Source organism: Aquarana catesbeiana, linkage group LG09 (assembly GCF_042186555.1).
Source record: "Aquarana catesbeiana isolate 2022-GZ linkage group LG09, ASM4218655v1, whole genome shotgun sequence".
In the NCBI taxonomy this organism is placed as follows: domain Eukaryota; kingdom Metazoa; phylum Chordata; class Amphibia; order Anura; family Ranidae; genus Aquarana; species Aquarana catesbeiana.
Window position 1 is genome coordinate 313,640,026 of NC_133332.1, and position 22,452 is coordinate 313,662,477.

Here is a 22,452-nt window from a genome sequence, read left to right on the forward strand (position 1 = left end):
ATGTAGCTCTATTCCTCTACTGACACCAATGATGGGGCACTATTCCTTCACAGATACCAATGATGGGGCACTATTCCTCCCACTGACACTAATGATAGGACACTATTCCTTCCACTGAAACCAATGATGTAGCGCTATTCCTCCCACTGATACCAATGATGGGACACTATTCCTCCCACTGACACTAATGATGGGACACTATTCCTCCCACTGATACCAATGATGGGACACTATTTCTCCCACTGAAACCAATGATGTAGCCCTATTCCTCTACTGACACAAATGATGGGGCACTATTCCTTCACAGATACCAATGATGGGGCACTATTCCTCCCACTGACACTAATAGGACACTATTCATTCCACTGAAACCAATGATGTAGCACTATTCCTCCTACTGACACCAATGATGTAGCTCTATTCCTCCCACTGATACCAATGACGGGACACTATTCCTCCCACTGATACCAATGATGGGGCACTATTCCTCCCACTAATACCAATGATGGGACACTATTCCTCCCACTGATACCAATGATGAGACACTATTCCTCCCACTGACACCAATGATGGGGCAATATTCCTCCCACTGATACCAATGATGGGACACTATTCTTCCCACTGATGCCAACTACCAATGATAGGCACTATTCCTATTAGAAATAAAGAAAAATGCCTTAAAAAAAAAAAGCACAGGTAAACTGCAATATATTAAATATCGCATTTGGGTCTAGGTACTCTTTAACATTCTGTTACAGCTTGAAAAATTGGTCGGTAATAATTTTTCTATGATATTAAACTGTCTTTAATTTCTAAATTCAAACAGGCCCATTTTTCTCAGCATGCCGTTGTTGCTGCCGTGGTGGTTCACCTGGTAACCGATGGGACGACTTACAGTTACGAGAAGCCGGAGACCATCGGTGTTCAGCTTATCGATGTCAAGGAACAGATGCATGACCTTGGTAAAGTCTTCTCTGTTACTAAGTATTTAAACAGCCTTTTTGATAACATTACAGCTGCGCTTGGCTATCTTCACAGGAGTTAGATTACGTTTTATCCTGTATTTTTTTTGTTTAGAAATTTTACTTCTCACCAATGCTGTGGATTTTCGGCCATTGCCACCACCACAGATGTTTATTAATACCCATGTGTGAGCACTACAGGAAAGTGCTGAAGACATACACGTCAGCAGATGTATTTATATTCTACTACGGCAGCTTACCAGTACATTATTTATTCACCCCTTCCTGCCTGCAACTACGGAAGGGGGTGAAGGTCTACAATCTGTGTAAGAACGTTCCTCAGCATGATGCTCCGTGCCAAGGTCATATTAATAAATACTCCACCGTTTGGCTCTTAGTCTTGGCTGTCAAAGTCTGCTTGGGTCCCACCAACCATAAGGAACCAATCAAAGGGATTCCTCATCATGTGATTACTATGTCAGCTCTGATGTAATGATCACATGTAGACTGGAGGCTGAAATGACAAAAATTAAGGTCTTCAGTTGAGCATTATTATTATTCCGGGCCGAAAATGTATGCAGCATGTTACATACTGTACATTCACATAGTTCCTTTTCTTTAAGGAGCTTTCAATCTAAGGTTCTCATCTCACATACATACATTGTACATACTAGGGCCAATATACACTCAGCGGCCACTCTATTAGGTACATCTTGTTAGTATCGGGTTGGACTCCCTTTTGCCTTCATTCTTCATGGCATAGATTCAACAAGGTGTTGGAAACATTCCTTAGAGATTTTGGTCCTTAGTGACATGATAGCATCACGCAGTTGCTAGTTCCACCACCTCCCAATGGTGCTCTATTGGATTGAGATCTGGTGAGTGTGGAGGCCATTGGAGTACAGGGACCTCATTGTCCAGTGGTGAGATGATTGGAGCTTTGTGACATGGTGCATTATCCTGCTGGAAGGAGCCATCAGAAGATGGTGGACACTGTAGTCATAAAGGGATGGACATGGTCAGCAACAATACTCAGGGAGGCTGTGGGGTTTAAACGATGTCAATTGGTACTAAGAGGCCCAAAGTGTGCCAAGAAAATATCCTCCCCACACCATTACACCCCCACCACCAGCCTGAACCAGTGATACAAGGCAGGATGGATCCATGCTTTAATATTGTTTACTCCAAGTTCTGACCCCACCATCTGAAGGTCGCAGCTGAAATCGAGACTCATCAGACCAGGCAAAGGTTCTAGTGTCCAATTTTGTCCAATTTTGGTGAGGCTGTGCGAATTGTAGCCTCATTTTCCTGTTCTTAGCTGACAGGAGTGGCACCCAGTTTGGTCTGCTGCTGCTGTAGCTTCAGGGTTCGATGTTTTGTGCGTTCAGAGATGGTATTCTGCATACCTTGGTTTTAACGAGTGGTTATTTGAGTTACTGTTGTCTTTCTATCATCTGGAACCAGTCTGCCCATTCTCCTCTGAAGTTTTACAAGACCTTTTTTGTCCACACAACTGCCACTCACTGGATATTTTCTCTTTTTTTTGGACCATTCTCTGTAAACCCGAGAGATGGTTGTGTGTGTAAATCTCAGTAGATCGGCAGTTTTTAAAATACTCAGACCAGCACCAACAACCATGCTACATTCAAAGTCACTTAAAACCCCTTTCTTCCCAATTCTGATGCTCAATTTGAACTTCAGCAAGCTGTCTTCACCATGTCTAGATGCCTAAATGCATTGAGTTGCTGCCATGTGAATGACTGATTAGCAATTTTTGTTACCAAGCAATTAAACAGGTGTGTCTAATAAAGTGGTCGGTGAGTGTATATAGTAGCATTCACCGGCATGATGCTCTGTGCTGAGGACATGTTGATAAATGCTCATCCGTTTGAGAGCCAGAAGCCAAAACTTTTGGGCGGCTGCTGGCTCTCAGTCTTAGCTGTTAAAATGCATTAAGTTAAAAAAAAAAAGAAAAGAAACCACCACACTACTTGTCCTACCCGCCCCCATCCCTAAACACTTGTCTGACTCCTGTCATCTCGGCTCCAGCACCGTTCTCCTCACTTCCCAATTTCATAGGAGACACTGAGGGCAACAGAAGCCATAGGCTCCTGCTGTTGTCAAACCCCTGTACCGGCGGTGCTACCGGCGCTGTGTGTGTGTCCATGGACATATAGTATGCAGCCCAATGCTGGAGAGCGGCTTGCTGAGGAGGCGCCTGGAGGTGGGAGGAAAGGACAGCACTGGTGGAGGACTGCTGACGAGGAGGCAAGGGACCTTTCTGTCCAATACTGTTGAGCAGAGCAGATAAGTCTAACCTCTTTTAGTTGTTCTTGTCCTATCTACCCCCCCATCCCTAAACACTTATCTGACTCCTGTCTCCACTCTACCACTTTCTTGGCTACAGCGCCGCTCCCCTCAATTCCTGGTCTCACAGGAGATACTGAGGGTGGCAGGAGCCGTAGACTTATGCTGTTGTCAGCATAAGTCTATGGGAGGGAGGGAGCGGGGACATGGCTTACCAGCACTGTGTGTGTCTATAGATGTACACAGACCGACTCTGGAAAGCAGCTTGCTGAGGAGGTGCCTGGAGGAGGGAGGAATGGAAGACGAATGTTCCTTTACAAATCAGTAATAGTCCATTTCCTGTTTTTATTTGTATATTACTTTATTTTTTTTTGTATGATTCAATACTGATAACATCTAATGTCTCGTTCTCATGCCTTCTTCTCTTGCAGGTATTCATATTCTTAGCTGCAGAAACAATCCATTGGTGATCCCTGTGATGCATGACCTCAGTCGTCCTTTTTATCACAGTAAAGCTGTCCTCGTTAGCTTTGCTTCCCACTTGGTGGCCATCTCTGGGGTGGCTCTCAGATCATTTCATGACTTTGACCCAGTCGGAATCAGCAGCTGTCAAAGAGGGGAGGTCTATAGCGTGACCGAGCAGAGGTGAGTAAGAAACTTCACTGTTTGCTGTAGGGTCAAACAACAGGGGAAGTTTTCGGTCAAGTGCAACCCGAAAATTGATCAATTTTGTTTAATTTCTAAGTACTGTACCACAGCTCAGGATTACATCGAAACAAAGAGCAGCCTTGAAACAAAAAAATTTGTCAAATAGGGATATGAAGAAAGCCTTGTAGATGGGGCATGTGACAAGTATATAAGACAACAAAAAAGGGACCAGGGGTGGACAGGAGGTGGACCCTCTTCACACACACACGCTCGAGATCAGTGGCTAGCAGCCACCAGGCTGCTCTGAAAACGACTGCTCTCACACTGTACTCCAACATGCCCACTCTTCACCCACAACGAACAACACACCACATTTGCAGCTACCTTCTAGTTCAGTGGTTCTCAACCTGGGGGTCTAATGATGATTTGCCAGGGGTCACTAAATCCTGGGCTGTTCCTGAAACCCGCACCGCTCTCCCAGCCTTATCTTGCAGCCACCCGGCAGGGTTGTCCCTTGAGCCTGCGGCCGCCCACACAGCCTCTTCGCAGCCGCCCATTCAGCTCACGGCATAAGTGGGGGGGGCAGAGACTAGAGGTCAGCTGACTGGTGAGGCATGTGAAGTGGGAGGGGCTGGAGGAGACCCTATCTCCTGATTTCGGCATAGGTGCCACTGCTGCGAGACACCATAGAACTAGAGACACAGTGAAGCCGGAGACACAGTGAGTAACACGACCTGTGATTAGAGTTGCCATTAAAAGTCCCCACTACAGTTCTCAGATCAGCAGATGACCTTGATCAAGAGCACCTAAGTTGGCTGATCAGAATTTCCCCCAGCACTGCCACTGACCCCAACTCCCCACCAGCACTGCCACTGATCCCAACTCCCCGCCAGCACTGCCACTGACCCCAATTCCCCGCCAGCACTGCCACTGACCCCAACTCCCCGCCAGCACTGCCACTGATCCCAACCCCCCACCAGCACTGCCACTGATCCCAACTCCCCGCCAGCACTGCCACTGACCCCAACTCCCCGCCATCACTGCCACTGATCCCAACTCCCCGCCAGCACTGCCACTGATCCCAACTCCCCGCCAGCACTGCCACTGATCCCAACTCCCGCCAGCACTGCCACTGACCCCAACTTCCCGCCACCACTGCCACTGACCCCAACTCCCCGCCAGTACTGCCACTGACCCCAACTCCCCGCCAGCACTGCCACTGATCCCAACTCCCGCCAGCACTGCCACTGACCCCAACTTCCCGCCACCACTGCCACTGACCCCAACTCCCCGCCAGTACTGCCACTGATCCTAACTCCCACCAGCACTGCCACTGATCCTAACTCCCGCCAGCACTGCCACTGACCCCAACTCCCCGCCAGCACTGCCACTGATCCCAAATGCCCGCCAGCACTGCCACTGATCGCAACTCCCCGCCAGCACTGCCACTGACCCCAACTCCCCGCCAGCACTGCCACTGACCCCAACTCCCCGCCAGCACTGCCACTGACCCCAACCCCCCCGCCAGCACTGCCACTGACCCCAACTCCCCGCCAGCACTGCCACTGACCCCAACTCCCCGCCAGCACTGCCACTGATCCCAACTGCCCGCCAGCACTGCCACTGATCCCAACTGCCCGCCAGCACTGCCACTGATCCCAACTGCCCGCCAGCACTGCCACTGACCCCAACTCCCCGCCAGCACTGCCACTGACCCCAACCCCCCCGCCAGCACTGCCACTGACCCCAACTCCCCGCCAGCACTGCCACTGACCCCAACTCCCCGCCAGCACTGCCACTGATCCCAACTGCCCGCCAGCACTGCCACTGACCCCAACTCCCCGCCAGCACTGCCACTGATCCCAACTCCCCGCCAGCACTGCCACTGATCTCAACTCCCCGCCAGCACTGCCACTGATCTCAACTCCCCGCCAGCACTGCCACTGATCCCAACTCCCCGCCAGCACTGCCACTGATCCCAACTCCCCGCCAGCACTGCCACTGATCCCAACTCCCACCAGCACCCGCCAACTCATTTTTATACCTTAAAAAAATAAATAAAACACGATTAAGATCGTGTTCACACTGGTACGACAGGAGAGTCGTAGGACTGTGGATCCGACTTTGCCCTGCGACTTCATGTCAGACTTCTGTTCGACTTCAATGAATGGGATCCGACTTTGATCCTGACAATACCAGGCCCTTGAGTCTGGTATGGGTCCTGAGGGGAAACTCCACGCCAAAATTAAAAAACAACTGGGATCCCCTACCCTCCCCCCCAAGACCATACGGATTTTAAGGGGGGGGGTGTCTCCGGGTGACGTCACCGGGTGGCCATGCGGCTCGCTCATCCCCCCTATCGTGTCCTGACGGGCTGCATGTTCGGATAAGTTTCTGGTATGGATTTTGTGGGGGTTCCCCTTAAAATCTGGTATGGTCTCAGGGGGGGATCCCACACAGTTTTTTTTTTTTTCATTTTGGGGGGTTTCCCCTCAAGATCCATACCAGACCCAAAGGGCCCGGTATGGAATGGAGGAGGGGGGGGGTCCTGCACCGTTTTTTTTTTTGTCGTGGGGTTCCCCTTCTAGATCCTCAGAGCCGAAGTCTGATCAGTTAAGACGATGATCTGACTTTGATCCGACTTCAATGATATTGAATAGGCTGAAGTAGGACCAAACTCGGACCAACGTAGTGCAGGAACCTTTTTCAAAGTCGGACCGGCTTGTGTCGGACCAGTTAAGATGGTTCTCATTGGGAACCATTTGATTTAGACACGTAATGTGACCATGAGCTCCCAAAGTCGGAACTTATGTCGTACCGGTGTGAGCCCAGACTAATCCGCATTAAGGTTTACATTTTTGTATTTTTACTATGAGGAATTTCACTGAGTTGTTTTCAGACATGGACATGCATTGATCCCATAAAGAGATACTTATGTCAGGGATAATGCAGGTCAGTATGAGTTTTTTTGCCTATGTTTCTGCCCAGCACCCTAAGAGTTAATAAGTGCGGACACGCCCCCCCCCGAAATATTGGCACGGTGGTCTGCTACGTCTGTCCGGGAAACGCCTTTTTTAGCAGCTACGGCAATTTTACGTTGATAGCTCCTCGGTGAGCCCCTGCAAGTTCCTTTCCCCAGTCTATCGGAATAGCACTGCATGAGAGAGGAGAAGCTTCGAGGGACAAACCATAGCTCTCTAGCCAAACTACCAGTGGATCATGTTTAAGGCCACGTTATTCATTTGGAGCATGTGAGTGAGTTTTGTATTTTAATTTTTGCATCTAAATAAAGTATAACCCTCTTTTTTTTTGTGGAGGGGGATATGGCTTTAAAGTTGTAGGTAAATAAGAGAACCAGAACCTTTGCTAAGTGGAAGGGTGTCCACCACCCAGGGCGGGGCCTCTGTGAACTGAGGGAACTCCCTTCGTGGGGAGTTTACAAGTAATCTCAACAAAGTAATTGGTAGAAAAACTACTGCAACCAGCATACACCATTAACCATAAACATAGAGCACCAGTATGGAAATAATACAAACTTTATATAAGAAAACATTAACCCCTTTCCACCACATGTACACATATGTGCAGTAGGCCTCACTGAGGTGGGTCTTCCTCTGTGAGGCCACATACGCTATATTGTCAAAAGTATTGAGACACCTGCCTTAACACGCACATGAACTGTAATGGCATCCCAGTCTTAGTCCGTAGGGTTCAATATTGAGTCCCCCCCCCCCCCCCCCGCAGCTATAACAGCTTCAACTCTTCTGGGAAGGCTGTCCACAAAGTTTAGGAGTGTGTCTATGGGAATGTGTGACTGTTCCTCCAGAAGTGCATTTGTGAGGTCAAGCACTGACCTTACTTTTGGTAATATAGTGACATATGGGGTCACTAGCCAGACGTGTTTTGAAAAACCAGTTTTTATTTCTCCAAAAGACAAAATGTCTTATCTTCAACATGAAACAAAACAGTTCATCAACATACAGAGCAAAACTTCAGCTCACCGCCAGCATAAGCTTGTCCCACGACAGGGTTTCAGGTCCCTGCCTACTCCAGGGGTCCAGCCCGGCAGTATCTCAGTAGTCAAACAGCACACAGCTCTTTCTCACAAGCGTGTCCTGCTCTACACCACTCCTCATGGACATGCTTCCTCTCCTTTTCCGCCCTCTCTTGTAGGTAGGGTAACCCTTTCAAGTCCAAAGTACCTGTAGCCAGGGTTGGAGGCTCTCTGCGCCTCTGAATTCTGGGACCCATATCAGGGCTTACTAATCCTGGGAAAACTGCAAATCAGTTTTCCCTCTTTATCAGATCACCCTGGAACCCTTCACCCTGCACGGGTGAAAATCCATGGGTCCTTCAGACTGATTCCTGTTTTCTCCCTTAAAGGGATCGCAGCCCAAACAAAGGTGATATAAATCTCCCATCCAGGACCCATCCCTTGATCCAGGGTAACGCCAATGAATGTTTCTTTCACCATTGTGCAGTCCATCACCACTCCAAACCACATACCAGATTTTTATAATATCTAAACACTTTAAGGGTGTCTTTACAGAGAAAAGGCCACCACAGCCCAGCAGCATCTCGGTAGTCAAACAGTACACAGGTCTTTCTCACAAGCGTGTCCCGCTCCACACCACACCTCATGGATACCTGCTGGCTGGTTCCTGCCCTTTTAAGCCCTCTCTCCTGGGTGGGTTACCGCTTTCAGATCCAAAGTACCCATAGTCAGGGATGGAAGCTCCTCGAGCCTCTGAATTCTAAGACCCATGACAGGGTTTAATAATCCTGGGTCAACTGCAAATCGGTTTTCCCTCTTTACCAGATGACCCTGGAACCCTTCACCCTGCATTGGTGAGAATCCATGAATCCTCCAAACTGCTTCCTGTTTACCTCCGTAAAGGGATCCCAACCCAATTAATAGTGATATACTGTACATCTCCTGTCCAGGACCCATCTCTTGCTCCAAAGCCCTCTCTAGTAGGTGGGTTACCCCTTTCAGATCCAAAGTACCAATAGTCAGGGATGGAGGCTCTTCGAGTCTCTGAATTCTGGGACCCATACCAGGGCTTAATAATCCTGGGAAAACTGCAAATCAGGTTTTCCCTCTTGACCAGATGACCCTGGAACCCTTCACCTTGCATTGGTGAGAATCCATGAGTCCTCCAAACTGCTTCCTGTTTACCCCCTTAAAGGGATCCCAACCCAGTTAATAGTGATATACTGTACATCTCCTGTCCAGGACCCATCTCTTGCTCCAAAGCCCTCTCTCATAGGTGGGTTACCCCTTACAGATCCAAAGTACCTATAGTCAGGGATGGAGGCTCTTCGAGCCTCTGAATTCTGGGACCTATACCAGGGCTTAATAATCCTGGGTAAACTGCAACTCGTTTTTCCCTCTTTACCAGATGACCCTGGAACCCTTCACCCTGCATTGGTGAGAATACATGAGTCCTCCAAACTGCTTCCTGTTTACCCCCTTAAAGGGATCAAAACCCAATTAATAGTGATATACTGTACATCTCCTGTCCAGGACCCATCTCTTGCTCCAAAGCCCTCTCTCGTAGGTGTGTTACCCCTTTCAGATCCAAAGTACCTATAGTCAGGGATGGAGGCTCTTCGAGCCTCTGAATTCTGGGACCTATACCAGGGCTTAATAATCCTGGGTAAACTGCAACTCGTTTTTCCCTCTTTACCAGATGACCCTGGAACCCTTCACCCTGCATTGGTGAGAATCCATGAGTCCTCCAAACTGCTTCATGTTTACCCCCTTAAAGGGATCCCAACCCTATTATTAGTGATATACTATACATCTCCTGTCCAGGACCCATCTCTTGCTCCAAAGCCCTCTCTCGTAGGTGGGTTACCCCTTACGGATCCAAAGTACCTATAGTCAGGAATGGAGGCTCTTCGAGTCTCCTAATTCTGGGACCCATACCAGGGCTTAATAATCCTGGGTAAACTGCAAATCTGTTTTCCCTCTTTACCAGATGACCGTGGAACCCTTCACCCTGCATTGGTGAGAATCCGTGAGTCCTCCAAACTGCTTCCTGTGTACCCCCTTAAAGGGATCCCAACCCAATTAATAGTAATATACTGTACATCTCCTGTCCAGGACCCATCTCTTGCTCCAAAGCCCTCTCTCGTAGGTGGGTTACCCCTTTCAGATCCAAAGTACACATAGAGAGGGATGGAGGCCCTTTGAGTCTCTTAATTCTGGGACCCATACCAGGGCTTAATAATCCTGGGTAAACTTCAACTCGTTTTTCCCTTTTTACCAGATGACCCTGGAACCCTTCACCCTGCATTGGTGAGAATACATGAGTCCTCCAAACTGCTTCCTGTTTACCCCCTTAAAGGGATCAAAACCCAATTAATAGTTATATACTGTACATCTCCTGTCCAGGACCCATCTCTTGCTCCAAAGCCCTCTCTCATAGGTGGGTTACCCCTTTCAGATCCAAAGTACCCATAGTCAGGGATGGAGGCTCTTCGAGTCTCTGAATTCTGGAACCCATACCAGGGCTTAATAATCCTGGGAAAACTGCAAATCATGTTTTCCCTCTTTAACAGATGACCCTGGAACCCTTCACCCTGCATTGGTGAGAATCCATGAGTCCTCCAAACTGCTTCCTGTTTACCCCCGTAAAGGGATCCCAACTCGATTAATAGTGATATACTGTACATCTCCTGTCCAGGACCCACCTCTTGCTCCAGGGTTACTCAAATGGAAGCTTCTTTCACCACTGTGCGTTCCACCGCCGCCCCAAACCACGTACCGGATTTCTATGACTTCTAAACACTTTTGAAGGTCAAAGACTTCCCATACACTTTCAAAACAATTGGTGGCCAGATTAATAACCGTACCCCGTCTCCTGCGGGCTGACAAGGTCCTTCTTCACAAACATAGCACACAAGAGAGCGTAGGAAATGCCTGGTAGCGTAGCAATTTCTTTTTCAATCTAAAATCTATCAAAACAACTCATCAAAGGTGCAATTCGCACATAAGGATCTCATGGCGGTATTTACATCACTGGAGCAGAAGTACGCTAAGAATAGCTACGAGATCTTGACGTGTGGTTTGCACCTTCCAATGTGAGCTCATTTACGGTGTTAAGAGTTTAAAAAAAAAAAAAACCTGCTACGCTATCTGGTGTTGTCTTTTACTACAGATCTGTCATATAGAACAAGCATTGCCTAAACATTTTTCCGACAATTAAATCTACCTAAAAATCCATCCCTCAGATTCACTCACTAGATTTGAACCCTACGAATGAAAAACCCTTTTCCCGCTTTTGTAAATGAACCTCGCCAGATTCTACTGGACAGGACAAAGAAGGAATGTGAGGAGCCTATATATGATAAATATGTTGTATGAGTGTCACGGGCATTCACCCAACCAATGATGGGGCTCAATGACAACAACGATGGAGCAGAATTGCTCTCTCTGACACCAATGATGGGGCACTATTCCTCCCACTGATACTAATGATGGGGCACAATACACCAACAATGGGACCCAATGATAACAATGATGGGGTACAATTCCTCCCACTGACACGACCGTTGGGAAACTATTTCTCCTTACTCACACCAAAAGATGAGGCACAATTCCTCCCAATGACGAGAATGATGGGGCACAATGATGCCAATGATGGGACACTATTCCTCCCACTGATACCAATGATGGGGCACTATTCCTCCTACTGATATCAATGATGGGGCACTATTCCTTCCACTGATATCAATGATGGGGCACTATTCCTTCCACTGATACCAATGATGGGGCACTATTCCTCCCACTGATATCAATGATGTGGCACTATTCCTTCCACTGATACCAATGATGGGACACTATTCCTCCTACTGATACCAATGATGGGGCACTATTCCTCCCACTGATACCAATGATGGGGCACTATTCCTCCCACTGATATCAATGATGTGGCACTATTCCTTCCACTGATACCAATGATGGGACACTATTCCTCCTACTGATACCAATGATGGGGCACTATTCCTCCTACTGATACCAATGATGGGGCACTAATCCTCCCCAATAATACCAATGATGGGGCACTATTCCTCCTACTGATACCAATGATGGGGCACTAATCCTCCCCAATAATACCAATGATAGGACACTATTCCTTCCACTGATACCAATGATGGGGCACTATTCCTCCCACTGATATCAATGATGTGGCACTATTCCTTCCACTGATACCAATGATGGGACACTATTCCCCCCACTGATACCAATGATGGGGCACTATTCCTCCTATTGATATCAATGATGGGGCACTATTCCTCCCCAATAATACCAATGATGGAGCACTATTCCTTCCACTGATACCAATGATGGGGCACTATTCCTCTCACTGATACCAATGATGGGGCACTATTCCTCCCCAATAATACCAATGATGGGGCACTATTCCTTCCACTGATACCAGTGATGGAGCACTATTCCTCCCACTGATACCAATGATGGGGCACAATACATTAACAATGGGGCCCAATGATAACAATAATGGGGTACAATTCCTCCCACTGACACGAACGTTTGGAAACTATTTCTCCTTACTGACACCAAAAGATGGGGCACAATTCCTCCCAACGACAAGAATGAAGGGGTCCAATGATACAAATGATGGGGCACTATTCCTCCCATTGATACCAATGATGGGGCACTATTCCCCCCACTGATACCAATGATGGGGCACTATTCCCCCCACTGATACCAATGATGGGGCAATATGCAACCTACTTACACCAATCAAAAAATTGGCCTCTAATAAGGTTAACTACTTAGAAAAACTGGAGGTACCATCATCCAGGAAATATTTTGCCCCACTGTATGTGCTCCACTTACACCAATGATGGGGCACTATTCCTCCCACTGACACCAATGATGGGGCACTATTCCTCCCACTGTCACCAATGATGGGACACTATTCCTCCCCACTGATACCAATGATGGGACACTATTCCTCCCACAGATACTAATGATGGGGCACTATTCCTCCCACTGACACCAATGATGGGGCACTATTCCTCCCACAGATACTAATGATGGGGCACTATTCCTCCCACTGACACCAATGATGGGGCACTATTCCTCCGCCTGATACCAATGATGGGGCACTATTCCTCTCAATTACACCAACAATGGGACCCACCGATAACAATTATTGGGTGCAATTCCTCCTGTTGACACGAACATTGGGACACTATCCCTCCTTACTGACACCAAAAGATGGGGCACTGTTCCTTCCAATGACACCAATGATGGGGCACTATTCCTCCCACTGATACCAAAGATGGGGTATTGTTTATTCCCACTGACGTTGGGGTCTTTTCTACTCGCAATGACCACTGTCTGGCCACCCTTACGCCTGAAGGACAGTAAACTGGCTCTTTGTTTAAAAAGTTTGGAGACCCCTGTACTAGGGTACAGTATGGTGAGTGAGCAGTGTCACCTAGTGCAGGAAGTGCCTTATTGGCAGGATCACCAGGTGAAAATAAAGGAAAAAGTGAAACCTAATGCAGCCACCACATCTAAGGGCTGGTAATCTGCAGCATGTTACATTGTTGGTCTTCGGGATTAGATTTGCTTCATCAACTTTGAAAGTGCCAATGCTGGATCTGGGAAAGCAAGAATTGTGTTAAAGATGGGGAATCCTTTCAATGAGCATTGGAATACATTTGTTTTGGATCTAGACCAGGGAAACACGAGTGAGTTTATGGCATACATAATTAAATAGTGTGGTGCATCAGTGCCAGTAATTCTACAATGAACTCATTAATAATGAATGCAATGCTTTATTTGGGAAACTCAAAAGTTTTATGGCTTCTGTTGCCTAAAGACTTTTAGATTGGGGTATTGGTAGTGTTTAAATATTTATGGTCTTGAGGAACTTGGGCGTTCTATGGAGGCCCCCAGAAAAGTGGAGAGGCTGCAAGTAGTATGTCTTTTTTATTTGCCGCTGTTGCCACTTTCTCCATTGTTTCTCCTCCATTGCCATTTGCTCCTTTGCTTCTCCTCCATCGTCACTTGCTCCATTATTTCTACTCCATTGCCACTTATTCCAGTGCTTCTCCTCTGTTTCCACTTGCTCTGTTGCTTCTCCTCCATCGTCACTTGCTCCATTGCTTCTCCTCCATTGCCACTTACTCCAATGCTTCTCCTCTGTTTCCACTTGCTCTGTTGCTTCTCCTCCATCGTCACTTGCTCCATTGCTTCTCCTCCATTGCCACATGCTCCATTGCTTCTCCTCCATCGTGACTTGAGCCATTGCTTCTCCTCCATTGCCACTTTCTCCATTGCTTCTCCTCCATCGTCACTTGCTCCATTGCTTCTCCTCCATTGGCACTTACTCCAATGCTTCTCCTCTGTTTCCACTTGCTCCATTGCTTCTCCTCCATCGTGACTTGATCCATTGCTTCTCCTCCATTGCCACTTTCTCCATTGCTTCTCCTCCATCGTCACTTGCTCCATTGCTTCTCCTCCATTGCCACTTACTCCAATGCTTCTCCTCTGTTTCCACTTGCTCTGTTGCTTCTCCTTCATTGTCACTTGCTCTGTTGCTTCTCCTCCATTGCCACATGCTCCATTGCTTCTCCTCCATTGCCACTTTCTCCATTGCTTCTCCTCCATCGTCACTTGCTCCATTGCTTCTCCTCCATTGGCACTTACTCCAATGCTTCTCCTCTGTTTCCACTTGCTCTGTTGCTTCTCCTCCATCGTCACTTGCTCCATTGCTTCTCCTCCATTGCCACATGCTCCATTGCTTCTCCTTCATCGTGACTTGCTCCATTGCTTCTCCTCCATTGCCACTTACTCCAATGCTTCTCCTCTGTTTCCACTTGCTCTGTTGCTTCTCCTCCATTGCCACTTGCTCCATTGCTTCTCCTCTATTGCCACTTTCTCCTTTGCTTCTCCTCCATCGTCACTTGCTCCATTGCTTCTCCTCCATTGACACTTGCTCCAGTGCTACTCCTCCATTGCTACTTGCTCCATTGCTTCTCCTCCATCATCACTTTCTCCGTTGCTTCTCCTCCATTGCCACTTACTTTGTTGCTTCTCCATTGCTACTTGCTCCATTGCTTCTCCTCTATTGCCACTTTCTCCTTTGCTTCTACTCCATTGCCACTTTCTCCTTTGCTTCTCCTCCATTTCCACTTGCTCCATTGCTTCTCCTCCATCGTCACTTGCTCCGTTACTTCTCCTCCATTGCCACTTCCCCCAATGCTTCTCCTCCATCGTCACTTGCTCTGTTGCTTCTCCTCCATCGTCACGGACTAAGACTGGGATGCCATTACAGTTCATGTGCGCGTAAAGGCAGGCGTCCCAATACTTTTGGTAATATAGTGTATTTGTAGCCAGACTCTCCCACCTGTATTCTATATTCCCGGGAACACAGCGATAACACACAGATCCTCCAATATAATTTTCCTTTTCCCAGCCAGCACTGATTTCCTCCATTAGACATGGCTGGTTCCCTTCCTCCGTCCCAGAAGGTCTTTGAGCCTAATCAGCAATAACATTCGTACAGCTGACATTCCAGAAGAGGGAACCGTTCCAGAATATCCGAAAAAAAAAAACACAAATATAATAACGAGAAGACGGCGTTGTCCAACAAAATGACAAATCTCAGTATTGTTGCGCTCGGGAGAACGTTGGGTTCGGTTAAAGCGAACATAAATCAAAAAAGTATTCCTCGTAGAAAAAAACCGTACCGCACATCGATTGAAGGAGCGCCTTCTACAGAATACAAATACTTGATATAAAGCTGAAGGCAAATACACCGGTGAGATACAGACATTGCAGTTGTCATACCTGCCAAAAGGATTTGTATTTCTTTTTATCTCTTCCTGAGATTTTCTCAGCCCCCCCCCCCCAAATACACCCAGATAGATGACACCGTATTGTATATTACAGCTGGGAATACAATGGTGTCCGCTCCCTGATCCTCAGTCCTCTGCATGGAGATTGAAAGAGCAGCAGAAGTGGAAGGAAAATGATAAATGGTTTTCAAAATTTTTTTACAGATAAATAAGTGAAAAATATGGGGGGTACATTTGTATTCAGCCCCCCCCGGGGTCAATACTTTGTAGAACCCCCTTTCTCTACAAGTCTTTTTGGGGATGTCTCTACCAGCTTTGCACATCTAGAGAGGACATTTCTGCCCATTCTTCTTTGTAAAATATCTCAAGCTCTGTCAGATTGGATGGAGAGCGTCTGTGAACAGCAAATTTTCAAGTCTTGCCACAGATTCTCAATGTGATTTAGGTCTGGACTGTGACTGGGCCATTCTAACACATGAATATGCTTTGATCTAAACCATTCCATTGTAGCTCTGGCTGGATGTTTCGGGTCGTTGTCCTGCTGGAAGGTGAACCTCCGCCCCAGTCTCAAGTCTTTTGTAGACTCTAACAGGTTTTCTTCTAAGATTGTCCTGTATTTGTCTCCATCCATCTTCTCATCAACTCTGACCAGCTTCCCTGTCCCTGCTGAAGAAAAGCATCCCCACCACCTGATGCTGCCACCACCATGTTTCACGGTGGGGATGGTGTGATCAGGGTGATGTGCAGTGTTAGTTTTCCACCACAAATAGCGTTTTGCTTTTGGGCCAAAAAGTTCAATCTTGGTCTCATCTGACCAGAGCACCTTCTTCCATATGTTTGCTGTGTCCTCCACATGGCTTCTCACAAACTACAAACAGGACTTCTTATGTCTTTCTTTCACCAATGTCTTTCTTCTTGTCACTCTTCCATAAAGGTCAGATTTGTGGAGAACACGACTAATAGTTGTCCTGTGGACAGATTCTCCCACCTGAGCTGTGGATCTCTGCAGCTCCTCCAGAGTTACCATGGACCTCTTGGCTCTTCTCTGATGAATGTTCTCCTTGCCCGGCCGGTCAGTTTAGGTGGACGGCCATGTCTTGGTAGGTTTGCAGTTGTGCCATACTCTTTCCATTTTCGGATGATGGATTGAACAGAGCTCCGTGAGATGTTCAAAGCTTGGGAGATTTTTTTTACAACCTGACCCTGCTTTATACTTCTCCACAACTTTATCCCTGACCTGTCTGGTGTGTTCCTTGGCCATCATGATGCTGTTTGTTCACTAAGGTTCTCTAAAAAACCTCTGAGGCCTTCACAGAACAGCTGTATTTATACTGGAATTCAGTTACACACACTGGGATATTAATTAGGTGACTTCTGAAGGCAATTGGTTCCACTAGATTTTAGTTAGGGGCATTAGAGTACAAATGCACCCCACACTTTTCACATATTTGTAAAAAACTTTGAAAACCATTTATCATTTTCCTTCCACTTCACAATTATGTGTCACTTTGTGTTGGTCTATCACATAAAATCCCAATAAAATACATTTACGTTTTTGGTTGTAACATGGCGAAATGTGGAAAATTTCAAGGGGTATGAATACTTTTTCAAGGCACTCTATATAAGAGAGAGAGAGAGAGAGAGAGAGAGAGAGAGAGAGAGAGAGATCTATATCTATATAGATATATATATATATATATCTATATAGATATAGATCTATATAGATATATATATATATATATATATATATATATCTATATAGATCTATATCTATATAGATCTATATATTTATATATAGATCTATATAGATATATATCTATATAGATCTATATATATCTATCTATATAGATCTATATATAGATCTAGATAGATAGATAGATAGATAGATAGATAGATAGATATATATATATATATATATATATATATATATATATATAAAATATAATACCGTGTATATGAATACTGTCTCTCTCTCTCTCTCTCTATATATATATATATATATATGTATGTATATATATATATATATATATATATATATATATTTTTTTTTTTTTTTGTAAAATATATTGGATAGGTGAATTAATTATTTTTCTTTTTCCTGACAGCTGCGTTCATTACTCTTGTGAGGATAAGGTCTGCCCGCCGTTGGTGGTGGAAAATGCTGCTGTTGACTGCTCAAATGGTCACTACAACGGGGCGCACTGCGAAGTGGTGTGTCACACTGGCTATAGAATACGCATGCACGGGAGCAAGGACCATCTGACGGTTAGTAATCAGATAATACATGACACTTAGCGCGTGGCTTTCATTTTTAAGGTCAATTTATCATTGTAGAGAAATTGGAAGGTGATAACTTCAGTGAATAAACGTGATGGATACCTGCTTTTGTAATTCCTTGATTGGGTTCTGGAGTCCAGAGGCTCAAAGAGCTTTGGGGCAGAAGAAGCCTGTAACCCTCTGCCCATGTCTTAATGGAGACCGGCAGGCTGAGTGTGGCGGTGTGCATACCTGTTATAATCAAGGACATAGCTGCAGTTTAGAGTTCCACCCTTGGAGACAGGAGCTCCTCCCCCCAGAGGTCGGCGGTGGGCCAGAGTATCAGGGAGCTGCAAGAGAGAGAGAGAGAGGAGAGCAGAGAAATAGAGGTGCAGAGTTGGGCGTGAGCATAGGGGTTCTGAGAGATGGGCATGGGATCCCCCACCAGTCCTTCGGGTCTGATATGGAAATTAAGAGGAACCCTGCGCCAAATTTTTAAAAAAATGGTGTAGGGGTCCCCCCCAAAATCCATACCAGACCCTTATCCGAGCATGCAACCTAGCAGGCCGCAGGAAAAGAGGGGGGGGGGGGGGATGAGAGAGCGCCGAAGGGCCTGGTATGGATTTTAGTCGGACCCCCACGCAATTTTTTTATTTTTTTTTGCCTCGGGGTTCCCCTTAATATTCACTGAGGGGAATCCCATGCTCTTTTTTTCAATGATTTTTATCTATATTGCTTTAGAAATGTCATTTTGCTGTGGTACTGTTCTAAACATGGGAAAAATGCGTCACTTTACAGGCATACTATAGACACCCCCCAGGCACAATATTTAAAGGAATATTTCATTTTTATTATTTCACTTTAAGCATTAAAAAAATCACTGCTCCCGAAAAAAATGGCCGATTTAAAGAAAAACATTTTGCATTGATACAATGCTCTGGAACTCCGGGCAGCGTTCTTCGCTCTGCAGGCCTTTCACCACTTAACAGCAGGAGCCTCAGTCCTAAGACTGGACAACATGACGGCAGTCGCATACATCAAGAGACAGGGAGGTACTCGCAGTCTCTCCCTGTTGAAGGAAGTAGAGTCTATCATGACCTGGGCCCAGTAGAACCTGGCCAACCTGACAGCTGTCTATCTCCGTGGAGTCCAGAACGTTCAGGCAGATTTTCTGTCGAGAGTTTCTCTGGACAACAACGAGTGGACTATCCACCCCAAGTCTTCAGGTGGGTCCTGTCCCTGGGAGTCATTCTGGAAGTAGACTTGTTTGCCTCCCCGTGCAACTTCAGACTAGAGAAATACTACACGAGGTCTCGGTGTCTCCAGGCTTTCAGGGTAGATGTTCTGACAGTCCATTGGTGGTTCCATGTGGTCTATGCCTTTCTCCCAGTTCCTGTCATTCTCCGGTTTCTGTCGAGGCTCAGGAAGGAAGAAGCAGAGATAGTGACAATAGTCCCGTACTGGCCAAACAGGCCATGGTTTCCCCTGCTGATGCAACTCAGCTTCCGGGACCCAGTTCCTCTGCCCTCCAGACCAGATCTCCTATCACAAGGGGCAACTCTACATCCATGCCCGGCCCATCTACATCTGATGGTTGGTTCTTGAGAGGGGAAGGCTGGAGGCCCTACCTTGTCCAAGTAGGGCCATCTCCACGTTATTGAATGCCAGAACAGTAAGCACCAACAGGGTCTACCAAAGGATTTGGAAAAAATTCACAGACTACACCTCTTCCACTGCAGGGTCTTGCAATAATCCAAAGATAAATGATATCCGGGGCTTCCTACAATCGGGCTTGGATCTCTCCTTGTCAGTCAGCTCGCTGCGGGTCCAAGTCTCCACAATTTCTGCCTTTACAGGCGTTTCCTAGGTTAGACACCCTCTTACTCAGAGGAGCAAAGAGGCTCAGACCTCATAAAAAGCCCAAAAATGGGATCTTCCACTTGTCTTGGATTTATTCCCAGGTAGAGAGCTGGAACAAGCAGATCAGTTCTCTATTAAAGAACTCTCTCTAAAAGTTGCCTTCCTGGTGGCTATAACATCGGCCAAGAGGGTCTCTGAAATCAGCTCTCTGGGATGCAAGGAGCCATTTCTAACCTTTTTTCCTGATCGGGTAGTCTTAATTCCTATGTTGGGTTCAAACCTCAAAGTGTCATCTGTGTTTCAAGACAATCAGGAGATTGCTCTTCCAACGTTCAAATCTACTGAGGATTGCAGTATTCATCCCCTAGATGTCAGGAAAGCTCTGAGTCAATATCTAGAAACTACAGCTTTGTTCCGTCAGACCTGTTTGTTTTATTTCATGGGAAGAATAAGGGAATGTGTGCCTCTTCCAGATCTATCACAGCATGGATTGTTTGGGCCATTCAGTGGGCTTACAAAGCTAATGGCTTGGCGCCTCCAGAAGCAGTGAGTGCTCACTCAACTAGAAGTGTATCTACATTATCGGTGGCTTCACGTCACGTGGCTCCAGAAGTTATTTGCAAGGCGGCCTCGTGGTCTTCAATCCACACGTTCATGGCGCACTACTGCGTAGAGCCAGCCTCCTTATCTTCTGTTAAATTTGATTTACGTATCTTGTCTGTTGAAGGTGACAATTAAACCTTTTTTCTTTTGTCCAGCACTCTGCCCACCCGGGTGTGTATGGCTAGTTATAGCACGTAGGCTACCATGGAGTCTGGCAGGAAAATGGAAAATTTCTATCAAATACTTACCGTAATTTTCCTTTCCTGATGGACTCCATGGCAGCAGGAGTTCCCTCCCAGTGGCTGGAGTAGGCTAAATGATGGAACACGGCCTCTGGCCCGGAGCAAAGATTTATGGGCGAGGGGTCCTATGAGGTATGAGGGGGCGGGATTAACCCACACGTAGGCTGCCATGGAGTCCATCAGGAAAGGAAAATTACGGTAAGTATTTGATAGAAATTTTCCATTTTCTTGGCAGGAGTGAACTCACTGGAAGAGCCCTACACTTGAGTGAAACCCCACATATATCACACCACAAACATTTGTAAAATATCCACTTGAAGACCAGGCCTATTCTGGCACTTTTTGTTTGTAAGTAAACATAACAGCATTTTTTTTTTGCTAGAAATATACTTAGAACCCACAAACATTATATATACAATATATACTGTATATACACTATATTACCAAAAATATTGAGACACCTGCCTTTACAAGCACGTGAACTTTAATGGCATCCCAGTCTTAGTCCGTAGGGTTCAATATTGAGTTGGCTCCGCCCTTTGCAGCTATAACAGCCTCAACTCTTCTGGGAAGGCTGTCCACAAGGTTTAGGAGTGTGTCTATGGGAATGTTTGACCATTCTTCCAGAAGCGTATTTGTGAGGTCAGGCACTGATGTTGGACGAGAAGACCTGGCTCGCAGTCTGCACTCCAATTCATCCCAAAGGTGTTCTATGGGGTTGAGGTCAGGACTCTGTTCAGGCCAGACAAGTTCCTCCACCCCAAACTCGCTCATCCATGTCTTTATGGACCTTGCTTTGTGCACTGGTGGGCAGTCATGTTGGAACAGGAAGAGGCCATCCCCAAACTGTTCCCACAAAGTTGGGAGCATGAAATTGTCCAAAATGTCTTGGTATGCTGACGCCTTAAGAGTTCCCTTCACTGGAACTAAAGAACCAAGCCCAACCCCTAAAAAAACAACCCCACACCATAATCCCCCTTCCACCAAATGATTTGGAGGGATGGCCCAATACTTTTGGCAACATAGTGTGGATGAGCGAGTTTGGGGTGGAGGAACTTGACTAGCCTGCACCTCAACCCATCCCTCTCACCTCCCACTGAGCTTCTCTGGGCTCTCCTGTGTGATCGGGGAGCCCAGTATCTGATGCAGCAGTGCGGTCCCCTCCTGCCGTCTGTAAAAGCAATCCAGCGACTAATCAGCCACTAGGATAGCTTTTAAATGAAAAAGCATTGCCGACTGAAAATAAATACTGGGCATATGGCCTATAGCTGCAGCCAAAACACCGGAATATCCACTTGAAGCCAATCACGTACCTGATTTGATGTTAAGTGGATATACATGTGGCCCTTGTACTGAAAAGTTGGGAGGCCCCTGCTCTAGGACATAAAAATACCGGGAACATTAGAAATGAGATGAATAGAGAAACGCAGGCCCCCCCTTTAAGTAACGCCATCCGTGTTCCTCCTCTGTAGTCCGCCTTCCGTGCCAGGATTAGGTGACTCATGTTTATGCGGAGTATTTCTGGAATGATGTTTGGATTGGTGGCATTCTTCTCTTTCAGCCTTAATTGCCGTTAAAACACAATGTATCTTTTCACTGCTATTGTTTGGAAATGTTGTGGGTGACCCAGCTTGTAATGGATGACAACTGTCCCTTTCACCCTGAACTTAGTATGTCTGTGTTTATGAATGGGTATTATTTGAAGGAATACTCTTCGTGATTCGGAATGT

The 22,452-nt window shown here is 46.5% G+C and overlaps 1 protein-coding gene across 1 annotated transcript in view; it reads left to right on the forward strand.

Annotated features, from left to right (window-relative positions):
- The window catches only part of PAPPA (pappalysin 1), a 320,719-nt gene that overhangs the window by 235,507 nt on the left and 62,760 nt on the right, over positions 1–22,452 (forward strand). Inside the window, exons 12-14 of the mRNA XM_073600688.1 lie at positions 827–962; positions 3,701–3,914; positions 17,867–18,026. Of these exons, the coding sequence (XP_073456789.1) occupies positions 827–962; positions 3,701–3,914; positions 17,867–18,026 (510 nt within the window). The remainder of the gene's footprint in view (positions 1–826; positions 963–3,700; positions 3,915–17,866; positions 18,027–22,452) is intronic.